This window comes from Sciurus vulgaris (genome assembly GCF_902686455.1).
Source record: "Sciurus vulgaris genome assembly, chromosome: 11".
Classification (NCBI taxonomy): domain Eukaryota; kingdom Metazoa; phylum Chordata; class Mammalia; order Rodentia; family Sciuridae; genus Sciurus; species Sciurus vulgaris.
Genome location: NC_136472.1, coordinates 103415865 through 103442662, shown reverse-complemented (window position 1 = coordinate 103442662; position 26798 = coordinate 103415865). Strand labels below are relative to the sequence as shown.

The 26798-nt window shown below is 38.4% G+C and overlaps 1 protein-coding gene across 4 annotated transcripts; it reads left to right on the top strand.

The window, feature by feature from the left end:
• Positions 1 to 1234: 1234 nt before the first annotated feature.
• On the top strand, positions 1235 to 25627 carry SLN (sarcolipin). Of its 4 annotated transcripts, XM_079101681.1 has the most exons (3): positions 1235 to 1444; positions 12229 to 12374; positions 24988 to 25627. In XM_079101681.1, exon 3 carries the CDS (start codon positions 25062 to 25064, stop codon positions 25155 to 25157), a length of 96 nt encoding a protein of 31 aa, XP_078957807.1. In that variant the 5' UTR covers positions 1235 to 1444; positions 12229 to 12374; positions 24988 to 25061; the 3' UTR covers positions 25158 to 25627. The 4 variants fall into 4 exon arrangements, with proteins under 4 accessions (XP_078957807.1, XP_078957806.1, XP_078957804.1 ...); XM_079101680.1 differs by lacking the exon at positions 12229 to 12374 and having other exon boundaries at positions 1236 to 1444; XM_079101678.1 differs by lacking the exons at positions 1235 to 1444; positions 12229 to 12374 and adding an exon at positions 20942 to 21059.
• The last annotated feature ends 1171 nt before the right edge of the window (positions 25628 to 26798 follow it).

Genomic DNA, 26798 nt, shown 5'->3' with positions numbered 1-26798 from the left:
GACTTCAGTGTTCATATTTATAGAATAAGAGGGATAGGACTAGGTATTAGAGACCCCTTTCAGCTCGACAATGGTCTGTAATTTTATGACTGGAGGTAAAAACAGATCCTCCAAATAACATGGGATAGCAGGTGGCCTTTAGCAGTTACAGAGTTCTTTGGTAAGGCCACCTTCTGGAACAAGAGGTATTACAAGGCAAGTAAGATAATGCAGTTTCCCCTAGTTCCTCTCTCTCTCTCTCTCTCTCTCTCTTTTTTGGTATTCATTATTTCTTCTACCTCCTCCTTCCTCCCTTTCCTTTTTTTTCTTTCCTCCTCTCCCCTCTTCCTTCTTTCTTGCATTCTCCAAACTGCTATTCTTTTTGGAGCACTCCTTTGCCCTTTCCTGGTTAACTTCTATTTAGTCTCCAGATATTCTTTATTTTTCTGGGAGGAAACCTCTAGGCGGCTTTTCCAGAGCCCTCCCATTTTCTTACTGTCTTGTAGGAATTCCTTGAAACGGGCCCTCTCATTTGCTCCCATAGTGCTCACAACCTCCGTCATTGTACCTACCACATTTATTTTAATTATATGCAATCCTTGATAGAATTTAAACTTGGGGGTAGGGAAGGTTCATGTCTTATTCACTCATGTATCTCCAGAGCCTGTTCCGGGGCACTTACCTAGCAGTTACTCAAATTCTGTTGGATAAATGAATTATAATAATAAAAAAGTCACCATGCTGGGTGATGTAGGTCCAGAGATAAATAAAAAACACAACCTTGGTCCTAGACAGGCAACCAAATAACTGCAGTACTGTGTTACAAGAACAAGTAACAAAAATCTGTTCAAAATGCAGATATACGAAGAGAAAAGTTTGGATGGGTCAAGAAAAACTCTATAAGGTGAACTCTACAAGACCTAGATGAACTAGATCTTGAGATGAACAGCAATGTGTCAATCTGAGAAAAGTAAAGTGCATGCCAGACAGGGAAGTAGCATATTTATTCAATAATTCATTTAACAAATATTTATGGAAACCCTGCTATGTGCCCACTACCATTGCAGGTGCTGAGAGTGCAGGTAGGGAAGCAAGCCTCCTGGAGCCCCTCCCTCCCCCTGCAGAGGTCCTCCTGCACTGATGACCCAAGTCATGTGGTGCCTCTACAACTCTTCCAGGACCTGGGTATGTGCTGCATAGGAAGTCTATGAGAAGTTGACATGCCTCTACTTGATCCAGGAAAATAGAGCCCTGACTGGTTTTGTGCCGAGGAAGACGTGAAGGCTTGTGTTTCTCAGTGTTTTGATCAAAGGAACACAGCTGTTATATGAGAACATCTTGGAAATGTAATCTGATTGCCCCAAGGCGTGGACTGGGCCTCACCATCTGTCTCAGGCCACAATTTGGCTGAGAGCTGTCTTTGACTTAAAGCCCCTTGCGTGCATCTGCCAAGGGAAATAACAAGGTAAGAAAAAATAAAAATGGAATAAAGGCTGGAGGAAGTCTCATAAATCCACATTCGCCATTATGCAGAGCTTTTATGGAGAAGATCAGTAGAAAAAAATACAGGGTTACATGAAGGTGAAAAATAAATCATTAAAGGGGTCATTTTGTGGCAAAACCAGAATTTCGACTTGCAGAAATTTTGGATTCATGTGGAGTGCTAGAAAGGAAATGAGCTTCTTTCTTGTCTGTGTTCTTCTATTTACCTGAGTCAACTTGATATTTAAAACAATTTAAACCCTCTTCTTCAGTTGACTGGCTGCAGGGGCTGTCATGAGGTTTATAATTTGAGGGTGGGGGGGAAGAGGACATATTTTACCATTTAAAATATTTCTTTAAGTTTTTAAAAAGTTATTGGTTTTGATTTTTCATTTATATGTGTAATATTTTAAAGAGAATAATAGCTTTATAATAAACAGCAGCCCTTCTCCACTCACTCCAATTTCGTACCCTGATAACCACCTTCTCCTTTTGGTTCATTCATTTCAAATTTATTATATAATTGCTCTTAGCTTATTCATTCCACATTTATGCATTTTTAAATTTTATTTTTTTCAGAGACAAAAAGATTTATTCAGGAAAGTAGAGACACATACAAGGGAGAATGTGGCCCATCTTTAGAGGGAGAGACAGACTTTACACATATAGAATATTTGTATTAGTCATTGAATTTTTAGTTTCAGACATTTTACTGATTTCTCACTATGGTAAGAAGAAGTTATTTCTCTTTACAACTTTTCCTCAATATCCCAATAAAATAATATTTTAATTTTGTTTAGCTTATTATTCAGCATTTACTTTTGTAACATGTAAATGTTTTTCATAGTTGAGCAATGTGATAAACTAGTCCTTTCTCCTTTCCTGAACAAATTTTAATTTTTTTTTCCTCTGGGGATGAAAACTGCCATCTTTTTGTGTGTTTTTTGACTTTTCTATGTACCTGTCACTCATTCAACCCTGAGCTCCACCGATGCTCTAAATGCCTCCCTAAGGTTTTGGATGCACCAGGTTTCTTAGTGGTTTGCATTTCCCTGATGGCATCCCTTACTGTCTTCTGACCTATTCCAATCTGCGCTGGTTGCCCTTTGTTCCAGGTACATAGATGTCCATTCACTGTCATCTTGGGATTCCTTTGGCCTCCCCTGTTTCTTGGCTCTCAAGTCTTTTTTCATGGCCAACCTCCTTGGGGCTCCCTTGGAGGTGCATTGTTTGAACTCAAGAGTACCCGAAAGAATCTTTATTCTCCCCTTTCACTTGATTAAATAGTTGCCTGGGCATAGAATTCCAAAGTACGTAGTTTTCCTTCAGACTTTTGAAGTGATTTCTTCATTGCCTTTTATTTTTCAATGTTGCTCACAAGAAGTTAGAAAACAATCTGATGTCTTCTTCTCACTGTGTAATTTCTGTTTCCCACAAATTGCTTTTCTTCTCCTTATTTTGGACTTCCATATTTTCTGCTAATATTTAAGTGTGTTGGACTAAAAATTTCTAAGACTCTCTGAGTTCATGAGTGAGGCTTAACTCTGTTTCTGTATTTGATTTGCTCTTGGGGCTGTTTCTTTGGGAAAATTCCACTGGGCCGCTCAGGTTCTCTCAATCTGCTTATAGCTCAAGTGGAGGCCCAGTTTCCACTCTTTTGAGAGTTGAGTGGGAGAAGAGGGCTGAGAGGAAAGTGGGCTCATCACACGTATGTACAGTCGCACATCACTTAACAATGGGGCTCTATTCTGGGAAATTCAACGTTAGGATTATACTGTTGTGCAAGTATCATAGTCTACTGATAGAAACCTAGATGGTGTAGTTCTGTCCTACATGGCGTCTTGATTGTATCAAGCAACTTGGTACAATGAGATATGAAGCTGCTGTTGGTGTAAGATATCATATTGTTTTACAGCACATTATCTAGAAGTTGAAGGATTACACTCAAATAACAAAAAATATAGCATCATAAATACATGAACCCATAACAGTTGTTTACCATCATCAAGTATCATGTACTGTAAGTAATTGTCTGTGATATACAGATATCACAGACCGGCACTACAGGAGCCTCATTTACACGAGCATCCCCACAAACGTGTGAGTAATACCTTACACTGCAGTGTTCCCTTGGCTTCTGCATCACTAGGCAATAGGAGTTTTCCAGCTCCATTGTAATCTTATGGGACCAGCATTGTATGTATGGTCCAAGGTTGACTAAAACATCAACGTAGGGCACATTCTTCTAAAACCACACTTCTGCCTTCAAGTGTGCCTACAGAGTCCAGAGACTCTCCTGAGAATAAAACTTTGGTCTTTTGCTTGTTAAAGTTAGGGTCAGAAGAGGAATCTCAGACCTAACAATTTCTTTACAACATTTCAGTTACTTCTTATTTTAACCCTGCATTACTTCCTCCCAACTGCCACCAGTTTGAACAGTGTGAATCTGGTAGGCTCTCAGTTACCAACCACCAGTTCAGGATTCAGCTCTCTTAGCTTTGCTAAATCAGTTACGCCTGTCCTTTTGCTTTATTGCTTCCCAAGTTTGCTGCTTTCTCCTTCAGTTCTCCTTGTCCTCATGACTTTATGCCTTAAAAAATCACCTACTGCCTGGCACAGTGGTGCATGCCTGTAATCCCAACAGTTTGGGAGGCTGAGGTAGGAGGATCAGAAGTTCTAAAGCCATCCTTGCCAAGTTAGTGAGGCCCTAAGTAACAGGGAGACCCTGTCTCAAAATAAAACTAAAAAGGTCCGGGAATGTAGCTCAGAGGTTAAGTGTCCCTGGGTTCAATCCAAGGCACACACACAAAAAATCATCTATCATTTTAGGGGGTTTTTAGGGACTAAAATTAGAAATATTTGTTTAATCTGCTATTATTAGTATACTAACTCAGAAGCTCAAGAAAAAAACATTTAAGTTGAGGGTAAAGAGAAACTATTCCTATTACTGAATCTCAAACTCAACTGAACCAGGACAGTAGCAAGCAATAGCAAAAGGGTTCAGATCTTAGACCCTAGCATCAAACCTGAGATTGAACTCTGTGTCTGTTACTTGCTACATGTTTGAGACCATTTCAGTGGTTGCTGTAACAAAAGAGCTGATGTTGGATACTCTGTGAGGAAAAGAGATCTGTCTCACAATTCTTGTGGCTAAAGGGTCCAAACAGCATGATGCTGGCATCTGCGGAGGGCCCTATGGCTCAGATTCTCCGGGGAGGGCAGATGGCATTATGACAGAAACTGAAGTAAAAAGTGAGTGGTGTGTGCAGAAGAGATCACGTGGTGAGAGTGGAAGCAAGAGACTAGGGAGGGGCTAGCCTAACTCACTATAACAACCTGCTCTTGAGAGACCTAATCTATTCCTGAGAGAATTAACTTACTTCCTTTACCAGGATGAGTCGTGACCCAATCACCTACTGGGACCTTCTAGAAGCCCTGCCACCTTTCTTTGTGTTTGTTTATTTATTAATTTATTAATTTATTTTTATTCTTTACAGACTGCATTTTGATTCATTGTACACAAATGGGGTACATAATTTCTTTTCTATGGTTGTGCATGATGTAGATTCATAACATTCATGTAATCATACATGTACATAGGGTAATGATGTCTGTCTCATTTCACCATTTTTCATACCCCCTTCCCTCTCAATTCCTTCTACATAACCTAAAGTTCCTGCATTCTTCTCTCACTCCCCACACCCCACCCCCATTATATATCATCATCCACTTATCAGGGAAAACATTTGGCCTTTGGTTTTTTGGGATTGGCTTATTTCACTTAGCATGATATTCTCCAATTCCATCCATTTATTTGCAAATGCCATAATATTATTCTTCTTTATGGCTGAATAATATTCCATTGTGTATATATACCAGAGTTTCTTTATCCATTCATCTGTTGAAGGGCATCTAGGTTGGTTCCACAATCTAGCTATTATGAATTGAACTGCTATAAACATTGATGTGACTGCATTACTGTAGTATGTTAATTTTAAGTCCTTTGGGTATAAACCGAGGAGTGGGATAACCGGGTCAAATAGTGGGTCCATTTCAGGTTCTCTGAGGATTTTCCACACTACTTTACAGAGTGGTTGTACCAATTTGCAACTCTACCAGCAACGTAAAAGTGTGCCTTTTCCCCCACATCCACACCAACATCTACCTGCCACCTTTCAATGTATTATATGGGGACCAAACTTCCAGCACATGAGCATCTGAGGAACTAACCATAACAAAATCACAGCACTAAATTTCTGACCATTTGACATTTTCCCAATCTCTCTCAGCCTTAGTCTAGGACAGATATAACAGCATAGCTCATCTATACATTTAAAGTGCATATACATATAAAACAATTTTACATTGTCTGAATTCTAGAACACAGTAAATGCCAACAAGTTGAGGTAATTTGGGTGCCCATGAAAGGACAATAAGTAAAATGCATCAGTTAATATCTTTATGACCCCCTGGCTGCATGTTACCCAGCACCCATTGCACACCAGGCACTGTGCTAGGCACTGAGTGTATTTTTTTAAACCTTTCTTTCCCTTCTCCTAAAAAAATTTGCAAATTGCAAATATATAACAAAACTGAGAACTGGCTTTAATGGGCTGAAGTGAAAAATGAGATCCTGATGGTGCATTAGGAGATGACTCCCAATGACCACATTGAGAACTAGGTTTGGTACTGCATATGGAACATGTCTTAGGTGCTGAGTTTAAAGAGGAGAATGGGACATGTATAAGATATGCCTTCAATGAGAGACAATAAATAAAAAGACAATAAATAAGCACAAGTAATATATAATTAAAAATCACAGTAAGTGCTAGAAAGGAAAGGAACAGAATACATAAAAAAGGGAATAACAAGATAGAATTAGTTTGGATTAGACTGTTGGGTAAAATATCTTAATGAGGGAGAATACCGCATGTGTTACACTCAGACTAATGTAAAAGTGTATCAGTAAAATGTACATGCCTTTTAACTATTCAAAGTAAATTAATATTAATCTGTAACATTAAGGTTAAAGGAATTAGAGGAGTGGCCTTGCTGTCTAGTTATTTAACTTGGCTTTAATTTTCTCATTTATAAAACAGAGACTGGACAAAGTAATCTCAATTTACCTCCAGTGCTACAAATCTATGCAAATTTAAGACAGTAAGAATAATTTAACAAGGCTAAAAATAAAGAGAACAGAGTTTTCCTTTTTAGTCCTCACTATATAGTTTTATTACTGAGTTTATTTTATTTAGTAAAGCATACATATAGTTTAGGAGTTATCAAGCCAGAAGTGAAACTTCCTTCCTCCACCTCCAACCTCTTTCCACAGGGACCACAACTAATTGATGACTTTTCCTCTGGCATGCCTTTTTTCATTTGTTCTGAGTATTAGACATTATATTCTTAGAAATGAAAAATCTAAGTGTTTTTCGGAGACTGGAAGATAAGTGACAAAGTATTAATAATGGCTCACAATGCCATTTTATACTCAATTTTTCCTTCTAACATTTCTTCCCTTTTCCAAAACTTGCAAATATTACTTTTGTAATTAGAAGTTAGTTTGATTTAAATAAAATGTTAATTGTGATGAATAATAACAAAATTATTTTATCTCTGTCTTATTCTTAAAGAGAGAAGAGGGTTATTCATTTTATTAACAGGTTTGCATGGAGATTATTCTAGCTAGTTATTTTATTTATTCTGCTAATTTAAAAAATGTGATAATAAGACCATGTTTCAATCTATGATAACCATGTAAAATATTCATAAAAGACAATGCTAGCCCTTGTCAGCAAAGTATTCTTTTCTGTAATGAGTTCAGGGCAGGTTTCTTTGGGAAAAAATAGCTTCTCTAATATCTTTCAGTAAATAGTTGAAGTGAGAATTTATCAGCCTTGGAAAAGGAATGGTCAAATCACCATTGCTGTCTCACATATCTCTTCTTTTTAACTTAGTTTTATTTCAGATTTATTATTTTCTAGAAATTAGTAGGATGTACTGACCTTCCCCCCTGAATGATCCATTTTGGATTCTACCATAATGCAGTTATTCAAGGATATGCTAGCCTTTGAGAAGTTCAAGGGTAGTTTCATGATGTCATATTGTTGATAAAATTTTAATGGACTGAAGATATTCCATGAATGTCACAGATTGGGTTGATACCTGGGTGTCATGGAGTTACTGCTAAAGCTTGTGAATCTACATTCATACCAGTTACAACCTATAGACTGAACACATAATTTTTAATCCCATTTTCCAAATATGTGTAGATAGGATTTAATACATTTAGTGAAAATGAGTACTTGATTTGGAATCTATTTTTTTAAGTACTGGAAAATGAACCCTTGGCCTCACACATTTTAGGTAAGCATTCTACCACTGAGCTACATCCCCAGTACAAGAATCTGTATTTTTGAAAGACCTTAAATACTACTTTCATATATAAAAGGTAAAGTTCATTTTGGGTTGATCATATAACCAGTTGTGTGGTACATTTATCCTTCCTTTTTAAATTTGAAAAATGGAGATAATAATATAAGCTGTATTTATTCCTATATGAATTTTGTGAGTCTCAAGTGCTTTGAAAAAATCACATTTTGAAAATATTAGAAGTCACTATGATGACAGTTATATATCACAATTATATAGCAATATTAAGCATGCTCAAAGTCAGAAAATCAGGTTTAATTTTCCTGCTTTTTAGTTCATGCAAGTGTATTTTTCACTATTTCCTTCAATAACTTATTTTAAAAATGAAAGTGGGAGGAGTCATGTCTGATGTCTGAAGGAAGCCAGAGCCCAGCAGGGTGGCTCACGCCTGTAATCCCAGTGGCTGGGGAGGCTGAGACAAGTGGATCTCGAGTTCAAAGCCAGCTTCAGCAAAAGCGAGGTGCTAAGCAACTCAGTGAGACCCTGTCTATAAATAAAATGCAAAATAGTGCAAGGATGTGGCTCCGTGGTCGAGTGCCCCTGCATTTAATACGCACTACCAAAAAAAAAAAAAAAAAAAAAAAAAAAGGGAAGGCAGAAAAAACCATTTTCAAGGTGCTACTGGCCTAAAACGGAACAAATTTGAGCAGCAGAAAAAAATTAATCATTAATTACCGATTAAAACAGCAAAAATAGAAGAATCCTCTAGTTCACAAGAGAATCCATGAACCACTGGAACCACTGGAGGTTGACAGGGTATCAACAACAGCCATGAACATTGATATAAGAAGGGGTTCCTGTCGTCCTGTCTGAACTATGTTTTTTTGATAACGCAACAGAATTTGATAAAGGAGACTGCTTTGTGGAAGAATTTTAGTGCATAAAAATTAAGATGTTATACTAGAGATATAATTAGAATGTTACTAGTTTGCCACTCCCACTAAATAATAAGTCAGGGCAACAGTTTATTACAGCTTCTAAAGCAATCAGAATTTACTGATCAGTTTTAGTAACACCATAGCTTGCAAAAGCAGACATTATCTGCCTTACAATTTTATGTAATAAAGCATGTACAGCAGCAACTATGAAATATTCTTTCCAAAAAAATTGAGCCTGAATCTACTCATCAGTTTAGATGAACTTAGATCTAACTAGTGTTTTGTGGGAGATACAGAATAATATAAAGGAATAAGTTAAATGACATCACAGGGAAAGTGTGTATCTCCAATCTAAAATGTGGACACCATATAGGATAATAGCTCTGTTTCTCTGACAAATGAATAGCATAAAGGAGGAAGGAGGGAGAGAGAGAGACAGACAGACAGACGACAGGACACTACTATTAGTAGAATAAAGACATAAACTGAATACAATGTATGAATTTTGTTTGAATCCCAATTTGTACAAATTGGAAAAACATTTTTGAAACAATCAGAGAAATTTGAATATAGATAAACTCTTCAATAGAATTCAGAATACTATTATTCTGAATTAGGTAAGACAATGGTGTGGTGGCTGTGTTTAAAAATTTTGTTAATTAGAGATTCATATTTAATGATAATGATTTCTGGACTTTCCATTAAAACATTCCAGAAGAAGCCCAGTGCAGTGGTGCATTCCTATAATCCCAGTGACTTGGGAGGCTGAGGCAGGAGGATCGCAAGTTCCAGACCAGTCTCAGCAACTTATCGAGGCCCTAAGTAACCTAGTGAGATAAAAAAAAAAAAAAAAAAAAAAAAAAAGCAAAGGGCTGCAAAGGGCTGGGGATGTAGCTCAGGGATAAAGTGCCCCTGGGTTCAATCACCACTACCAAAAAAAAAAAAAAAAAAAGAAAAAAAAACTCCAGAAGAAATAATGACAGAAGGAAAGAAAAGGAAGAAAGAAAGGGGTTTAAAAAAGAAAAGAAAAGAAAAGAAAGTGAGGTGGATAAGGATAAATGTAAATAAATGTAACAAGATTGGCAAAATTTTCATCATTATTGAAACTTGGGGTTCATTATATTTTTCTTCAATTTTTTTGTGTTTAAAACTTTTTATTATGAAAAGTTTTAAAAAAGGGAACATAACAATAGGTAAGACAGATCTTAAAAAGAGTCTAGGCAAATACAGTGAAAAGTGATACCACTAATAAAATTATAGAAAGATTAAATGGATAATCTATTAAATGGATATATCTAGTGATATAATAAATACTAGAGTTAACTTGAGAGGAAATAGGAAGACTACTAAATAAGACCTATAACCACGAAAAATCATGATGTGAATAGTCAAATTTTTCTCCAAAGCTCCAAGAAGGTCAGAAGCCCTTTACAGTTTAATGTTGTACAAAAACAAAAACCAGATGAACAACAAACAAACCCCCAACCTATTTCACAAAAACGATTTCAGAGAAGAAAGAACAAAACCTACCTCTCCGGCTAGCATAATCTGGATGGTAGGTCTAAAAGGGTTAATTATAGAAAGTTGGATTATTGCCCCAAACTCATAATGGCTGTCCTTACATGGGGAGGTGGAAGGAGCACAGAACTGGACTAGGTGGTTCAATGGGACCCTGCCTTTATCTAAAGTATTTTAATTCATTTATTAAAGAAAGACTTGAAGCAATATGACCAAAACGTTAAGAACTGCAACTGTGTATGGTATGAGCATTCTAATTAGTTTTTGCTTTTTTAAAATTTAAATATTTTCTAAAAAGAAAAAAATCTACAACAAATTACATTGTTTGCTGCTCAACTTCAACAGCAGAGAAAGCCATCCCTTTAAAGCCTATTATGTGCCAAGTGAATAAACAGCTGACAGGCCTGCTTGGTGGTAGGAAGCCCAGAATATGCTATTCTTAGATCAAGAAATTCTGAGTAGTTCAAGTTACTACAGCTCTTGTAAACATCTGAACTTAAACTGATGAGAGATTAGAACATTTCATTTTTAAAACCACTTGCCGATATGGAAAAAAATTGCTATAACTCCCCAGAGTTTAAAAATTATTAGTTAACCACTTTACATTCACATATCTATTTATCTAATGAATGTTATGGAGTACCTACCTCATAGTGTTCACTATATGACAAGGTATTGAGTCTAAAGGGGGAGAAACAGAATCCAGTTCATAAGGAGGGGTGATGGCAAGAAGGCCAAGGCCGACCACATGATGAAATCAGTGGAGCGTACGGCTCCATAGGTCACGGAGACCTAGTTGTCCTTGCCTCGAGAGTTGGGGATTCTGGCACTTGAATTAAGTGCATTTGTTAATCATCGAATCATGAAACAAGTATGGGAGCTGTTGAGGAAATGAAGGAAAATGTTCTAATCAGAGAGAAAAGTAAAAGCAAATGGAGACAAGTTTGAGGAACCGCAGTTTGGAATTACGGGAGAGGAGGGCCAGTGAGTTTAGAAGCTGGATTCATCATAGAATTTTGCTTTAGAGGATTCAGAACTTAATCTGGGAGCTACAGGAAACCACTGAAGTAAAACAACCAAACATGCTTTTTGTCTGGAGTTCAGAGAGAACACTTTATACTTGGACTTCAAGTTCATTGATAGAAACCGTGACATGCTGCAGAATCTGTGCAGGGATGTTATGCAGTGGGGCCTTAGTGGAGTGTAAAGTGTGTCTAGTGTATAGTCCCAGGTTTGTCAGTAGATGTCTTACAGACTAAGAGCAGGCCTGAGAGAAGTTGATTTTCTCTGTGAACCTAGGTGTCTCCTGAGAGAGGATTCATTCTAAGAGAAGGAAAGTCATACCTTTCTTGCTATGTATTCCCTGGATGAACTTCCTTATGAACTCATGTGTGGGAAGATGCTGGAGTGAGACTAGGTAGTAACGCTCATTTCTTGTGATGGTGAATTTTATGTGTCGGTTTGACTGGGTTCAGGGATACCCAGGTAACTGGTAAAACATTTCTGGGTGAGTCTGTGAATGTTTCTAGAAGAGACTAGCCTTTGAATAGGTGGACTGAGTAAGAAGATCACCATCAGTGTGAGCATCTATAATCCACTGAGGGCCTGAATGGAACAAAAATGTAGAGGAAGGGCAAATTCTCTCTTTCTTCTTGAGCTGGGACACCTATCTTTTCCTGTTTTTGGACATTCCAGTTCCCCCAGCCTTTGGACTCTGGGACTTACACCATTGCTTTTGCTGGTTTCCAGGCCTTTGGACTCAGACTGAATTACAACAGCTTCCCTGGTTCTCCAGTTGTAGATGGCATATTGTGAGATGCCTTGGCCCCCATAATCTTGTGAGCAAGTTCCCAAAACAAATCCCCTCTTATACATCTATCGCTGTCCTACTGGTTCTGATTCTCTGGAGAACCCTGACTAATACAATACTTCTCAGCAGGGTGCAGCTCACCAAAAAGGAGGCCCATTTCCCCACTCCCACCTCCTATTTTGCTCCAGAAGTAAGAGTAACTTTGGTACTTCCAATGGTCAAAAGCATGGAACCCAGCACAGGTGGTGTCAAAGGAAGGACACTGTGTAGGCAAGGTAAGTTGTGGTGGTTTTTGGCAGATGTAAGTGTCCATAGAGGATACCGTGGGGGAGTTCGGGTGCATGTGTTGGTCCTTGATGGGAATGGCAGGCCTGAAAGTTTGCTGTCATTGCCTGGGGAACACAGTAACATCCAGCAAAGAAGGAGCAGCGTAGGAGAAGAGGAAGAAAATTTGGCTGATTGAAAATTGGCTTTTGTTAGCACAAAAGGTATATCTCCATGGAGACACAGATATAACTATTGGCCTGAGGGTTGTGTGTGATTTTCTGTCCTACATTGGCAAATGGGGGCAAGAACCTGTGAAATGTAAGCTAGAATAGGGCTGAACTACCTCTCCCAAATAAGGTGCACAAATTCCCAGAATACTGGCCCCTAGCAACCTCACATTTGCTCTTACTGTAAAACTGTAAAAGGTTAGGTTACTCTCCAACCTGTCTATCAAGTGCCAGATTGCCTTCTGAGATGGCACATCTCTAATCCCAAGGGAAACCCAGCCTCTAGCTTGCATCCAGCTAATCTTCCACATTGCTGCAACCAGGCAGTTCAGTTTTCTCATTACCTTCACCAGACAGCAGAGATGGATTTTTTGTGATTCTTCATGACTCTGTTCTCTATTCGTTAATAGCCAAAGGCTAAAGCCAAATGAACTCTTTCACAGGGAACAACAAGCAATTTTGTCTGATCCTTATTATTGTTGCTGAAATAGCAATTGTGTTATTCTGACTGACAGATTCTCAGAAGAGATTCAGTGAAAATACTATTGATCAAATTCACTAAAGAACAGAATGTTTCAAGTGGGCGTGTCTGACTAGAATCTTCCTGAACTGCTCAGTAATAGCACATTCAAGGACTCCTGAATTCTTACTTCCCATCAGAAAAAAATAACAAAGCCAATTGAAATTTGGGAGTGTTTTGAGGGCAGATGGTATTAGCCTAGTAGTAAACACATTTTTGGCAGCTTCTCCTCTCCCCTTTCCCTGTAGCTACGTTTAATGTGCTGAGAGAAAGCCATTTGTGTGCATAATCTTATTATAGAGCAGAAATACACTTGTTCCAGAGAAAAGAAATTTAACTGGTTCCAAGTCAAATAATGTTAGCAGGTGTCACCTCAACAATACAGGACTTAAAATGGGTTATTATAAATAGGAGAAACAAAAATTTCTGGCTGTTGCTCCCACCTCTTGTGCAAGATTGCATACCCCTCTAATGTTCCTGCTGATTATTTCCAGCAACTGCAGGGGTGGCTCACATGTGCTCATGAACAAGTATGGCCAGTTACCACACAGTGCCTACTGTTTTCTTGCTCCTTAGCTCTGGCTCTTCTCACTTGTAGAGCTTAATATTAGTACTTGTCAGTATGGTTGCTTCTGCTGGGTTCTGTAACATTTCAATTGAAGGCCAGTACATTGCTGGCTGGTTCCATGGACATGGTGTAGTCTGCCAGATGACATATGAAGGGAGAATGTCTCTCTCCAATTCATCATACACACTGTTGAAATTGTGAAAGAATAAAGACAGTTCTGGAATTTTGACCCATGGTCCTCTCTCCTGCCAGCAGGGGAAGTTGAATGGGTAGCTTGTCATTCCGGAGGCAGTGACAGACAATGCACCGCTCAGATCCCACTGCGAGGTATTGAGGTGGGTCCAGTAGCTGTGCTCTGTCACTATGATGTTTGCACTGAAAGCACACTTCCATCAGATTGCTCCCTGTTGACCATCCAGCACAGGAGGGATACTAAGGCTGACTCATCCCTGGGAGATATGGAACAGCTCTGACAGGTGATTGACCTGAGGTTTCCTGCCAGCTTGTCAAACTTTCCTGAGAGCTTTTCCTGAGAGCTTTTTCCTGCTTTGTGTTTAACCTGCTTCCTTGTGACCTTCCTTCCCTTTCCGACCTCCTCTTAGGGATGGACCTGCAGTGCTGTTTGATGACTCTCTCAGTTTCCTCACTCCCCCTGTATCTCAGTGTCACATTTCCCAATATATTTTGCTTTGGCACATTTAGTTCCATCTTGGCATCTGCTTCTCAGAAGACTGTGATGAAATTATAAAATGTGTTCTCTTACAAAAGGCTTGAGCCACTCTTCTTCCTTAGTTAAGTAAAAAAAAAAAAAAAAAAGTACATTTTTTTTTCTTTCCTCTGGTCAAGCTAACCATAATTCCTCTCTTCATTTTTGTAATTATCAATGGACAATCTTCTTATCTTTTTTATACTGGGTAATTTACAAGCTGGATATGCAGAATTATAGATTGCTCAATGATCTACCCGTTGTCTACCCTCACCAAGAAGTCTGAAAACTTTGATTTTATCAAGATGTGTGAGACTTTCAGCATCCCCTGACTTCCCCTTCTGTAACCCATAATCGAGCTTGCTGGGGTCAGGTGGATTTGGCGCCTCCCAGCCTTCTTGGTGGTATCTTCTTGGTTGGTTCCTTGCTGATTAAATTTTCTCCATTTCAACCTCCAGAGTTCATTGGTTGGTTGCTATGTATCTGGCACGGGAATCTGATTTTGGCATTCAGTACAGGACCTGGACGAACACAGAGCATTTCTGTAATGTGCTATGGAATCGTTGTCTGGTCTCTCTCTGCTGCAGAGTCATGCGCATCTTCTCTTTTTAAATTTTTTAAAATTTTTTAGTTGCAGATGGACACGGTACCTTTATTTTATATGTTTATTTTTATGTGGTGTTGAGGGTGGAACCCAGTGCCTCATGCATGCTGGGCAAGCTCTCTACCACTGAGTCACAACCCCACCCCGTGTGTATCTTCTTGATTCATTTCCTTTCAGAGGTGATGGAGGCTCTCCTGACCTTTGCTATGCATTTCAGAGCATCTATTTTGCTTCTTTACTGATTCAGTGCACAGCTAGGGAAATGAGAGATTGTCCCTGCCTTTGAAGCTAAAATTCAGTGAGTGAGATAAAAATCACACATGTGCCACAAGTGGATAATATAGATAATGGCATTTACTTTTCAGCTAGGATTAATTGATCACCTGCCATGATTCAGTGTGTAACCACAAGCTAAATCGTATGGAATTCATTTTTCAGTGCCATAGGTTTCAGCGTATGTTTCCAAAATGGGGAAAAAGAGTCCCCTGATGTGTAAAAATTTCATTTCTTTTCCTTTTTAGAAATGAATTCCATACAATTTAGCAACATATCTCATATTTAATAATGTTTATTTTGGTGAACTGTAAGATACACACAAAATATTAGTATGGTAGCACCTACACATATTCTATAAAAAATACACATATTTTCTGTTGGTGATCATGCTAAATTTTTTATTAATAAAGTGCACCATAAAAAGAGGTGGAGGCTTTTGGGCTGGAGGATACATTTATCACTGTACCGACTGGTTAGTTGTCCAGGGCAGAGTCCAAAGCTGCGACTTTAAATCTCAGCTCTGCCATTTACTGACTCTTTGGACTTTGTCAAGGCACAAGATCGCTGAGTCTGAGTTTTCTCCTCTGTGAAACAGATGTTATACCTATCTAGCGGAGATCTAGTAGGTATTAAATAAGGCAATGCATATTTATTAACTGTTAGTTGCTCTCATAATGATGATAATTTATTGTTATTCTAGCCCTAGGGAACTGTTTTTCTCATTCTTGAGGCTCAATTCAAGCCTTCTAGTTGATTGCCCATGAGTCTGCTTCATCTTCAGGACCTTATTTTTACTTTTCTTTAGGAAGCTGCTCTGCTTTCTTGTTATTTCAGGGGAAAGACATCTCTCTCATTCTGGAATTCCTACAGATTTTAAAATTTCATTCTGTACCAGTTGTCTTGTTCTGTCTTGTGTCCTACTGTGCACTTCATTTTTTAAAAATCTTACTGTAAATAGACAATTTATAACTATGGAGTATGAAGTGATGTTGTGATTTATGAATACAATGCAAGTTAATTAACCAAGCTAATGAACATATTCATCACTCAAATACTTATTTTTTGTGGTCTTATCAATTTTGAAATGCACACACACCATTATTAACTACACTTCACACACTGTGCAAGAGATCAAACAACATTCACTGATCCTGTACAATTTGACATCATCTCCTCACCTCCCCCTTTGCCCCCACCCCCACTGCCCCCTGTCCTTGGTCACCTCTGTAACCACCATCTTCTCTCTGCTTCTATGAGTTCAATTTTTGGATTCCACATATAAGTGAGAACATGCAGAACTTGACTTTCTGCGCCTGATTATTTTACTTAGCATAATGTTCTCCAATTCCATCCATGTTGTTACAAATGATAGGATTTCTTTCTTTTTAAAGACTTAATAGTATTCCTTTGTGTATCTATGCCATATATTTTTTTGTCCATTCATCTGTGACTCTTAGGTTGATGCCATAACTTGGCTATTGTGAGTGGTATGAAATTTTCTTAGCTTTCTTCTTTTGGGGGCAGTGGTCCTATTCTGTGTCATTATGACTTCCTATGTGTCTAGAACACTATTTTGTATGTTGTAGTGCTAACTTGATGCCAGTTGAACAATTGCAGGAGTAATGGTGGAGGTGGTGACTTCAGCCTTTTGCAGTTAACCTTTCCCGCTCTGTGGGATTAGTGGGCAGTGAATGAGGGGCACATGGATGGCGAAAGGAAAAGACAGGGAAGCATGCCTGCTTCAACTCTGTAGCTAACCACCCCTCAAGCCTGTGCTTCCTTCGAAGGATTTTTACACTAAGTGACTCTCAATCTATTCTCCTTTGATGATAAATGAAAAGAGAAGTTTGGTGCTTATGCTAGAGAAAGGAGTTCCTTGTCTTTTATTTATTTATATATTTTTAATTGTTACAAATGAAAGAAAAGAAGTTCAGTATGATTTAATTTATGGGTTTGGCAGATTCTGTACTTCTCTCTCTCTTTCTTCCTTTCCTCCCTTCCTCTCTCTCTCTCTTTCTTTCTCTCTCTCTCTCTCTCTCTCTCTCTCTCTCTCCCTCTTTCTCTCTCTCTCTCTGTCTCTCTCTCTCTCTGTCTCTCTCTCTCTCTCTCTTTCTTTCTTTCTTTCCAGCACTGGAATTGAACACTAGGGTGCTCTACCACTAAGCTACTCCTCGGTCCTTTTTTAATTTTTTATTTTGAGACAGGATTTTGCTAAATTGCCAAGTGTGGGGTTTGAACTTGCAGTTCTCCTGCTTCAGCCTCCTGAGTTGCACCAAATCTTAGTAGTAGAAAGGAACAAGTGATTTTATACACAGTACCAATTGAATTCTGATTGCGTGCAAATTTTTGAAAGCATTGTTGGTATTCCCATAGTATAGATGGGGAAATAGACTCAGAAAGGATAATTTTCTTGATGTCATTTAGTAAGTGGAACATTCAGAATACAGATATAGGTTTTTGTGATTCCAAGGTTCCTGGGCTTTCCTCTTTACTACACGGGACCTTATGAAGGCAGTTTTCCCCAAATGGTGTAGAAAGATTTGAGTTGGCAGTTTTGTTTAGACTCTGTGGCTGGTCACCCAAGCTCCTTCATGACCTTTTCTTGGGTTTTCCCTATACTCAGAAGGGTAGCCTTACACAATGATTGTGGATAGTGACCTGGAGGGAGCTTCAAGAGATAGAGTCTCTTCTTTCTCTGAACTTGCCCTCATGTGTTTGGGACAGTGAGAGAGAAGAGCAGAAACCCGCTTCATTCTTTTTTGAGCAGTCAGATGTGAAAACATGGGTGAGAGGGCTCAACCATGATGTGTGGAAAGCTTAGCACCTTACATGGTGTCCTGGTGAACTGTCCCATTGTTCCATGGACTGCGGAATTCAGAGACTGACACAGGTCTTTACTTTTCAGTTCTTAAAAAGTGGATGAAAATGGGGAATAAATTAAACAAGCAAGTTCAACAACTACTCAAGCACAAAAGCTTATGGCCGAGTTTCAGGGGGTGCAATATTTTACCTGAAAACGCATATGATGATGGTGATGGGAAATCTAAATGCCAGTCAGAGTGTCAGGGCCACTGCCAACATGCATGCTGTTTTCTTGACATTTGTGGCCCTTGGCTCAGTTGTAGATGAACAGGCACAGAAAAAATGTCAAAGATTATTTAGTATGTCCTCCTACTGACAGGCAGAACGGCACCTTGAAGAAAGTTGATATGGCACCAGTGCAGCTAAGTCACGGTAATTGCTCACAGGAAGGAAAGTATCAGCAGAATGAAGTAAGGTTAATGGGAAGGGATGGATTTGCTTTGGCACTGAGTTTTGAAACCTGGTCATTCTCAGCCTTGTACACGAACACAAAGTGTTGACTTTTTTTTTTTTTTTTAAATGGACCTGCAGATCCTTAGAGCTAAACTCTCCTTGAGGCCTTTGAATAGTTGTCAGGTGATTTTAGGTGGCTTGCATATTTTTGCAAGACTAAGTCAAACCAATGACGAGCTGAATTCGGAGTGTAAACCCACCAGAAAAACCACTGACAGGCAGAAGTTTCTAAAGTCTGGGACTTTGTCAATGTGTTGGACACAGCAGTCCCTGTGCAATCTCAGATACTCTTGAGATGAACAGATAGACAAACTAGCTGACTCATCAACTCAGTGAGAAAACAAAAACAAAAAAACAAACACTGGCATTACATCAAAATTAGCAATTTCAACTAAATTGACTGTATCAGCTAGCAGTTCCAATGATGAATTAACATCCCCCCACTGTCTTTTTAACATTTTAAATATTGTAGCCCTAATCAGTATTTCAGCATGTACAAAATAGATGCCTGTCCTGTAAACCCAATACTAACACATGGTATAATATGAATAATTTGATTCTAAATGAATCGAAAAGGAAAAATAGTTTTTCAATTGTCAGATTCTTTTACCAAAAACACCTTGGGAATTTGAGATTTTTGTCTACACAGCTCAAATATATAAATAAAAAATATAAAAATTTTCCTCCTTGAGGGGGTGAGATAAGTAGAATTGAAAATTTTCATATTTTATTATTTTCATTTTTTTATTTTTATTTTTGAATAGTCTACAATAAATGTTGCTTTTTTTAAAAAAAATGTTGCTTTTTAATTAGACAAAAAACATAGTTTTGAGTGGTTAAGAAAAGGATGGGGGCTGGGGTTGTGGCTCAATGGTAGAGCACTTGCCTAGCACTGGGTTTGATCCTCAGCACCACATAAAAATAAATAAATACATTGTGTCCATTTACAACTAAAAAAATCTATATATATATATATATATATATATATATATATATATATATTTTTTTTTTTTTTTAAAGAGGGATAGGGGTGGCTTGGTGACCAGGAAAACATTCCCAGTATTTGAAACAATCTGGCAAGAGCTTAGAAGCAAAAGACAGAAATCTGACTATGTTCAAGAGTTTGCCAGATGGCAACAAATGACTGCCAATGTTCGATTGCGCTATAATCGTTGTACGCTGTCACTTCAGTGAGCTATCTTTTTACATGACAAGTGGTGACAGAATGCTGTATTAAGATTATCCATGAAATGAAGAAATGGAATGGGAAGGCTTTCTTTTTCTTTTAGCAATGTACCTGGGATATGAGGACTGGCGGGACAGGTTTGGCTGAACACAATTATACAGAGAATTTTTTTTTTATGCTTTCTGAGATTTCATTATTTTGATTGACCCTAGTTGGGAATTCAGAGGAGAAATTTATTCTTTTATCTACAGGGAAAGGACTTACTGTGTAACACCATTTCTGGAGTCATGTTTAAAGGGTTAAATTGATCTCCTTTTAAGTCCAATTAAACATTTCAGAGGTTCCCTTTACTTGCAAACATCTGATTTGTTGATTGCAAACTCATTTTAGTCAGCGGTTATATTCGAAAAGTACATACTTTTATTTCTTTCAGATATATTCTACATATCTCTATATAGTCTGTATCTCATGTCTTCGCTCTGTTTTGGCCAGCTCCCCTTCCACCCCCAATCTATCCCAATGACTGAGTGTTGCTGTCTGAGTTCACTGCTATGCTAGTTTACTGACAGAGATATTCAAACCAGGGCTTCCTCAGCGGTTTCAGATGAAACCGTAGATGAATGTGTAAACTTGGAGCATACAGCTTAGCTGGGAAGTTATGTGCAGCAGGTGACGGAGGAGAACTTTCCCTGCTGGGACTGGAGTCAGTTTGAAGGAGTGCCTATGGAATTCTGGCGTGTGTGGGGGCATGGCAGTGTGGGTGCAAGGCAGAGACCTCTTCATCTGTCAGATAGATAAAGATGTGGGTGGTGAAATGAAGTCATATTTCCACACTTTCACGTGCTGAGTGGGGAGAAGAGCCAAATGCAGCATCGATTTGTTAAAATTAGCCTGTTGCTCTTGGTTTATAATGTTTTAAAGACGTGTTAGAGATATTCATAAAGGAGTAAAAGAAATATTAAAAATCCACATAAATGACACTATAAAGTTAGAAATGGAAGGTTTTAGGTTTTATGTGGTGTTAATACAAATTGGCAACCAAAGGAATAAGGTCTTAGTCAACACATTTCCTTGTCCCCCTGAACACAAATAGCCTCAGACCTTCGGAGGGTGTTCCTTTGAGATGTTTCATCACTGACGTCACAGTGAGCCACCTCCCTCAGACTACTTTAGGCCCTGCCCAAAGTCGGGGAGTCCAGACAGCCTGGGAGAAGAGCAGGAGTTGGGCCCTGAGTGGGAGAGAGCAAGGAGAAGTCTACTGCAGCCAGGGCGTGTCCTAGACCCTCTTCAGGTAACCCTGAGCAGCATTTCCTGCTCAGCAGACGGTGTGTGTGTGTGCACAAGTTACTAACCAGGGAGGCAGAAGAGTGCTTCTATTTCTTCAAGAAATAGATGATGCCCCTTGTACATGGTATTTCTGAAGGTGTAAAGTGAACCTTATTGGTTCTTGCTTTTCTTTGTTGTGCATTTTCTTTATATTCTTATAATTTCTTCATTTCATAGAAGAAAGACTATCTTCCATCTTCTCAAAGTTTCTAATGAAAGAAAGCCAATGCCAAGCTTCTTGTACAATTTATTCATAGCCTTGTGGGGTTCAGTTCATCTATATGGTGATCCCTTTGGATCATAAGACATGGACTTGATGCTAGGGATGGTTTAAAATGAAGTCAAAGTCATTTGGTGTGTCAACAGCAGAAAAATAGAACATTGCTCATCTGAATTTCTGTCTAACTTTGGTGTCTGTTCTTAAAAGGAGTAAACGTGTGAAAATAAAATGTGTTCCCTACATTTGGCACAGATAATTGATCGAATTGGGGTCCTTGAAAATTCTCACTTTAATCTTTATGTTTTATTCATTTAAAAATACACAAAACAACAACTATTGAAAGTTGCCATCAAAGTGCAATAAATAGTAAGAAGTGAACCACAGTAGAGAGAGAAGTGTGATAGCCTGTCAATTCAGAGAAAATTGAAAAAAATGTGGAGTACGTAAAACATATGCAGTTTAAACAATAATTATAAGGTAACATGTATGTAACTTCCATCAAGAAACAAGTCATTGCCAACACCCAAGAAGTCCATTCCTGATTACCCTTCTTCTGCTCCTAAAATGTTGACATTGTTTTGTCCCTGATTTTCTTTAAAGTTTTAATATGTCTGTATTCCTAAAAAATATTTTAAAATTCCTGTTTCCCACTTAGTCTAAATGGAGTCATATTCTATGTTCCCTTTGTAAATTCTTCTTTTGTTCAAACAATTATTCTTGTGAGATCCATTCATCTTATTGTGTGGAACTTAGTAGTTCCTGTATTTTCTTTGCTCTGTAGCATTCAAATTTATGCACATACCACAATTCATCATCCACTCTACTGTTGAACATGTGAGATGTATCCAGTTTGGGGTTCTTGTGAAAAGCGTTGTGAACATTCATGTGTTTTTACCTCAGCACATATGTACTTGAGCATCTGAGGGTAGAAGTGAAATTGTTGGATATTAGGAACAGAGCATTTTTTACTTTAATTTAAAAAATGTCAAATTATTTTCCAGAGTGGTTGAAAATTTATACTAACTTTGTTTAGCCAGGGCAGTTAATTGCAATAATAATTTGTTCTTGTAATACATCGAAGGAGTGATCATGATTCTGTTAATTCTAGTCTGCAGCTTTTAGTTCTGCTTCTGACTTCCTGAGAGTCATTACATAAGCAACATCTCTCTAAAAGTCAGTTTCTCAGTTCTAATTGGCAAAGACAAAATCACAATCATACAATGTGTCAAAATGCATTTTACTGTCATGTATAACCAATTAGAACAAATTTTAAAAACTAATTAACAAAATCACAATAATACTTGCCCTAGTTGTACAGGTAACACAAACAGCTGTTGGAACTGCTTCCAATAGCATCTTTCTCATTTTCTGAGTATATTCCTGTTGGATCATTATCCATAATTCCCTTTATATAACAGCTCAAACTAAAGCAAAACAACTTTCCCTTCAAATCTGCTTGTTAGATTGAGCTATTATATTAATTCCCTCAATCGGATTGTTTTAATCATTATAAACTGGGTTTCATATTTTTTTACTTCCTGTTTTTCTTCTCTCATTTTTTTTGAGGGGGGCAGGTACAGTGGATGAGTCACCATTGAGTCACATCCCAGTCCTATTTATTTATTTATTTTATTTTGAGACAAGGTCTTGCCAAGTTGCCGAAGGTCTCCCTAAGTTGCTGAGGCTGGCCTTGAACTTGTGATCCTCCTTGAACTTGTGAGCCTCCTGCCTCAGTTTCCTGAGGTGCTGGGATTATAGGCACACATCATCACACCTAGCTATATCTCTGATTTCTTGAGAACTTACCCCAAAAGTGGACATTTGGATCAGGATTTAATTTCATTAGTAAGTTCATAAGGAAGAATCTGTCTTTGATTCTCATTCCTTTGCCTCCGGCTCCTTGGCTGAACTCATTCCCTCCCTCCTCTCCTCTCCTCTTATGTCCATTCTTACACATTCTGTGTTCTTTCTTTATTCCTTAGTCTTCTGTTTACTTTTCTTTCCAAACAAATCTTTGTAAAGTTTTTTTATTGGCAATTTACTATTTCCTTCATGCTGAAGGCCAAAAGATGGATAAGAATTAAATAGGAAATTAAACATAGATCCATCATTATTGGCTATTTTAAACCCCACTTCAACAATCTACTGGTTGGAATCATCTGGTTTGAACCTATATGTTATACTAACATAATTTGAAATTTGATTATTCAGCTGAAATTTACATAGCTAATAATTTGGTCTATTGATGATATAGTACATAGAGTTCAATAATACTATATTATTAATAATTAAGTCAGGTTAGATGGTTAGAAATACCATTCAGGTCAAAATCTTGCTAGCAAACCTTTCTGTCCCTTGCACTCTCATCCTTAGCAAACAGAATGTCCTTTACACCTAAACTTTTTCATTCTGTAGTAGAATTTGGTCTAAAATATCTAAAATATATGTATCTACATAAAATTACTTAACATAGAAATCTTGTATTTTATTTATATTGCATAAACAAAGTACCAGTTATACTACATCACTGAAGCTAATAATTTGATTGACTGCATTGTATGTGTTCCATCCCAGGTCTTTGAAATGTTTACAATCAAGGCACATCCTGGGCCTAACTAAAAATAGCTGGCACAAGCATTTGTTGAAATAGAAATACCCATGAAGTTAACACTTGCTCTTTGGACTGAGTACTTATTATGCGAGGGACTTTTGGTTGACCCCAGTAGGCCCTGTGCCCAGGGTAGGCTTATACAAAACCGTGCAGCTGTTGAAACTTCTTTGTGCTTTCACCAGGGTTAGATGAAGACCTATATCAGCCTGAAACCTGAAGGATTATGGTATCTCACTTCTGAATGTTATCCAAAGCAAGAACAATACTAAACTAGAACATTTTTCTGTTTTGATGCCCCTACTTAGTGATATTCTGAGTTAGCAAAGTGAATACATGCATACACCCACAGAAGTTGAAGAGAGAAAAATGTAATATTTTATATTTTATCAAAAGTGTCAATACAATCACCTGAGGAAAAAAAATCAGATCAAAAGTGTTGGTCTTCATCACAGTGGGCAGAAAAACCAGGCTCTCTGTATCAGTCAGAGTTCTTCAGAGAAACAACTCTGTGTGTGTGTGTGTGTGTGTGTGTGTGTGTGTGTGTGTGTGTGTTTAAGGAATTGGCTCATGTGGTTGAAAAGGTGACAAATCCAAGATCTTCAGGATAGCTTGCAGGCTGGAGACCCAGGGAAGAGTGGTGGCTCTATTCAAACAGTCTGAGGCTACATGGTAGAGATCAGGGTGTAGGCAGGGTTGGTTTCTTCTGAGACTGCTCTTGGCTCGATGATGGCCTTCATCTACTTGTGTTTTCACATCATCTCCCCTCTGTATGAGTCTGTCCTAATGTCCTCTTCATATAAGGACACCAGTCATATTGGATTAGGGATTATATTAGTAACTTTATTTTAACTTAATTACCTTTCAAAAAACCCTATCCAAATACAATCACATTCTTGGGTACTGGGGGTTAGGACTTCAACATATGAACTTAGGGGAGCACACAATTCAGCCCCAAACCATTTCCTTTCCCACAACACTTTTATTTCCTTTGGGAAAGAATGAGCATCGTTTTCCAGGAACACTTTTTCATCTCCCCATGTTTTCTTTGTTACTTTCTATTAGGAGGTGAGGACAAGCCAGAGGTCTTGCTGTGCCCTCAGAAGTCTGCCTGAAGATCTCATCCAGCCCCTCTGAGGATGGAGCGATCCACCCAGGAGCTATTTCTCAACTTCACCGTTGTCCTGATTACAGTCCTCCTCATGTGGCTCCTTGTGAGGTCCTATCAATATTGAGAGGCCATGCCTCACTCCTGGGACTGACTGAGATGCTCTGGAGCTGCCTGCTGCATACCCTGAGGTCCCACTGCTTTCACTGTCATGGGAGGCCATTCTTGGCATCCCGTGGCACCTTTGACCTGCACACACAATGCCTGACATGCCCAGCACTAGGATTGATTGTGTTCTCTAAGATGCTGCTCTTGTGGGCTGCCAAGTGTTTGCCAGTGAGCGTTAGATTTATTCCCCAACTCTTACTGCAAAAGTGTTAGACAAGCCTCAAGGTTAAAATTAAACTGGATTCATGATGATATAGAGTTATAACAAGCCCCTGATCTGCCTCACCACACATCTCTCCAACTCACACTGTCTGCAACCAAACTCTAATTCAACCCTCCAGAAGATATGTTAGAGGAAGTCTTTGTCAGCCTCTCCAGCGATCATGTGAATAAAGTTAAGTCAACCATGAAAACAGCTTTCAGAATTTATTTTAGCTACTATGTGTGATACAGCATTTGACCCTTGGCTGGGATTGAAGTGACAAATGCTACAGTATTTCTAGCATTTGAGATAAGCCAAGATGCTCCAACTGCTGAGGATTTGAAACCAAGTCAAGTTAGAGTGTCACATTTCACATAATCCTGTTGGTTCAGAGCTCCTCAAACTCTTCTCTTAACTAGTCCAAGTTCAGAGGGAGAGCAAGTTCATTCCACTAGGAGGTCTGGACCAGAGCCTGAAGTGCTCACTAAAAGCACAAAATATCTTTGAAGTCTTATGTTTTATCCTTAGAATTTCACAAGAAATGTATGTTCTACCCTATAATATCTCCATATTTGCCTTAGGGTTCTTAAATATTTAGAACTATTTACCCTATTTACCACTGGGTACAACTGAGTCATTTTCCTAATAGCATACTCCAGTTTATTGTCTTTATACAAATGGAGCTAGTCAATAACTACCACTATAAAAGAAGAAAAATGGAAGATACACATTACATATGTTTATGAAAGAGTCATGAAACAGGCATTTCTTAAACATGTTGCTAGAATTAGATCAAATCTGTTACTTGTGTCAGTTCTGAGGTGGCAGTGGGGAGAAGGGAATGTTGTTAGACCTTATCTTTCCTAGCACCCTTCATGGAGGCATTCCTAGCTGGGAATTGGACCTATCCTGGGGAATTGTCTACCTAGCATTATGGTTCTGAGCCCTGGTTATATTTAAAGAAAGTCAATAAATCTAGAGATGAGTTTTCAAGATCCTGATGCTGGGTTCTCCTCAGACCAATTAAATACAAATCTGAGGGGGCAGAACCCAAGCGTCTGCATTAAAAAAATACTCCTTCCCCCAAAACCCCCAAAGTTCTCTAAATGATTAGGTTGTATAGCCAGAGTTGAGAGCCACCAATACCAACCATTGCTTCTCAAACTTTGATGTGATTGTGAATCATCCTGAGGTCTCATTTAAATGCAGATTCTAATTCAGCTCTGATTCTGATTCAGTCAGAGGTGGGTCCTGAAAGTCCACATCAGACACACTCCTAAACAATGCTGGTGCTGCAGTTCCACTTGAGTGGCACCTCAGAATGACATGAGAACCTTTGAAAACACACCCAAGCTTGAGCCCTGTTCCTAGGAGTTTCTAATTTAATTGGTCTGGAGG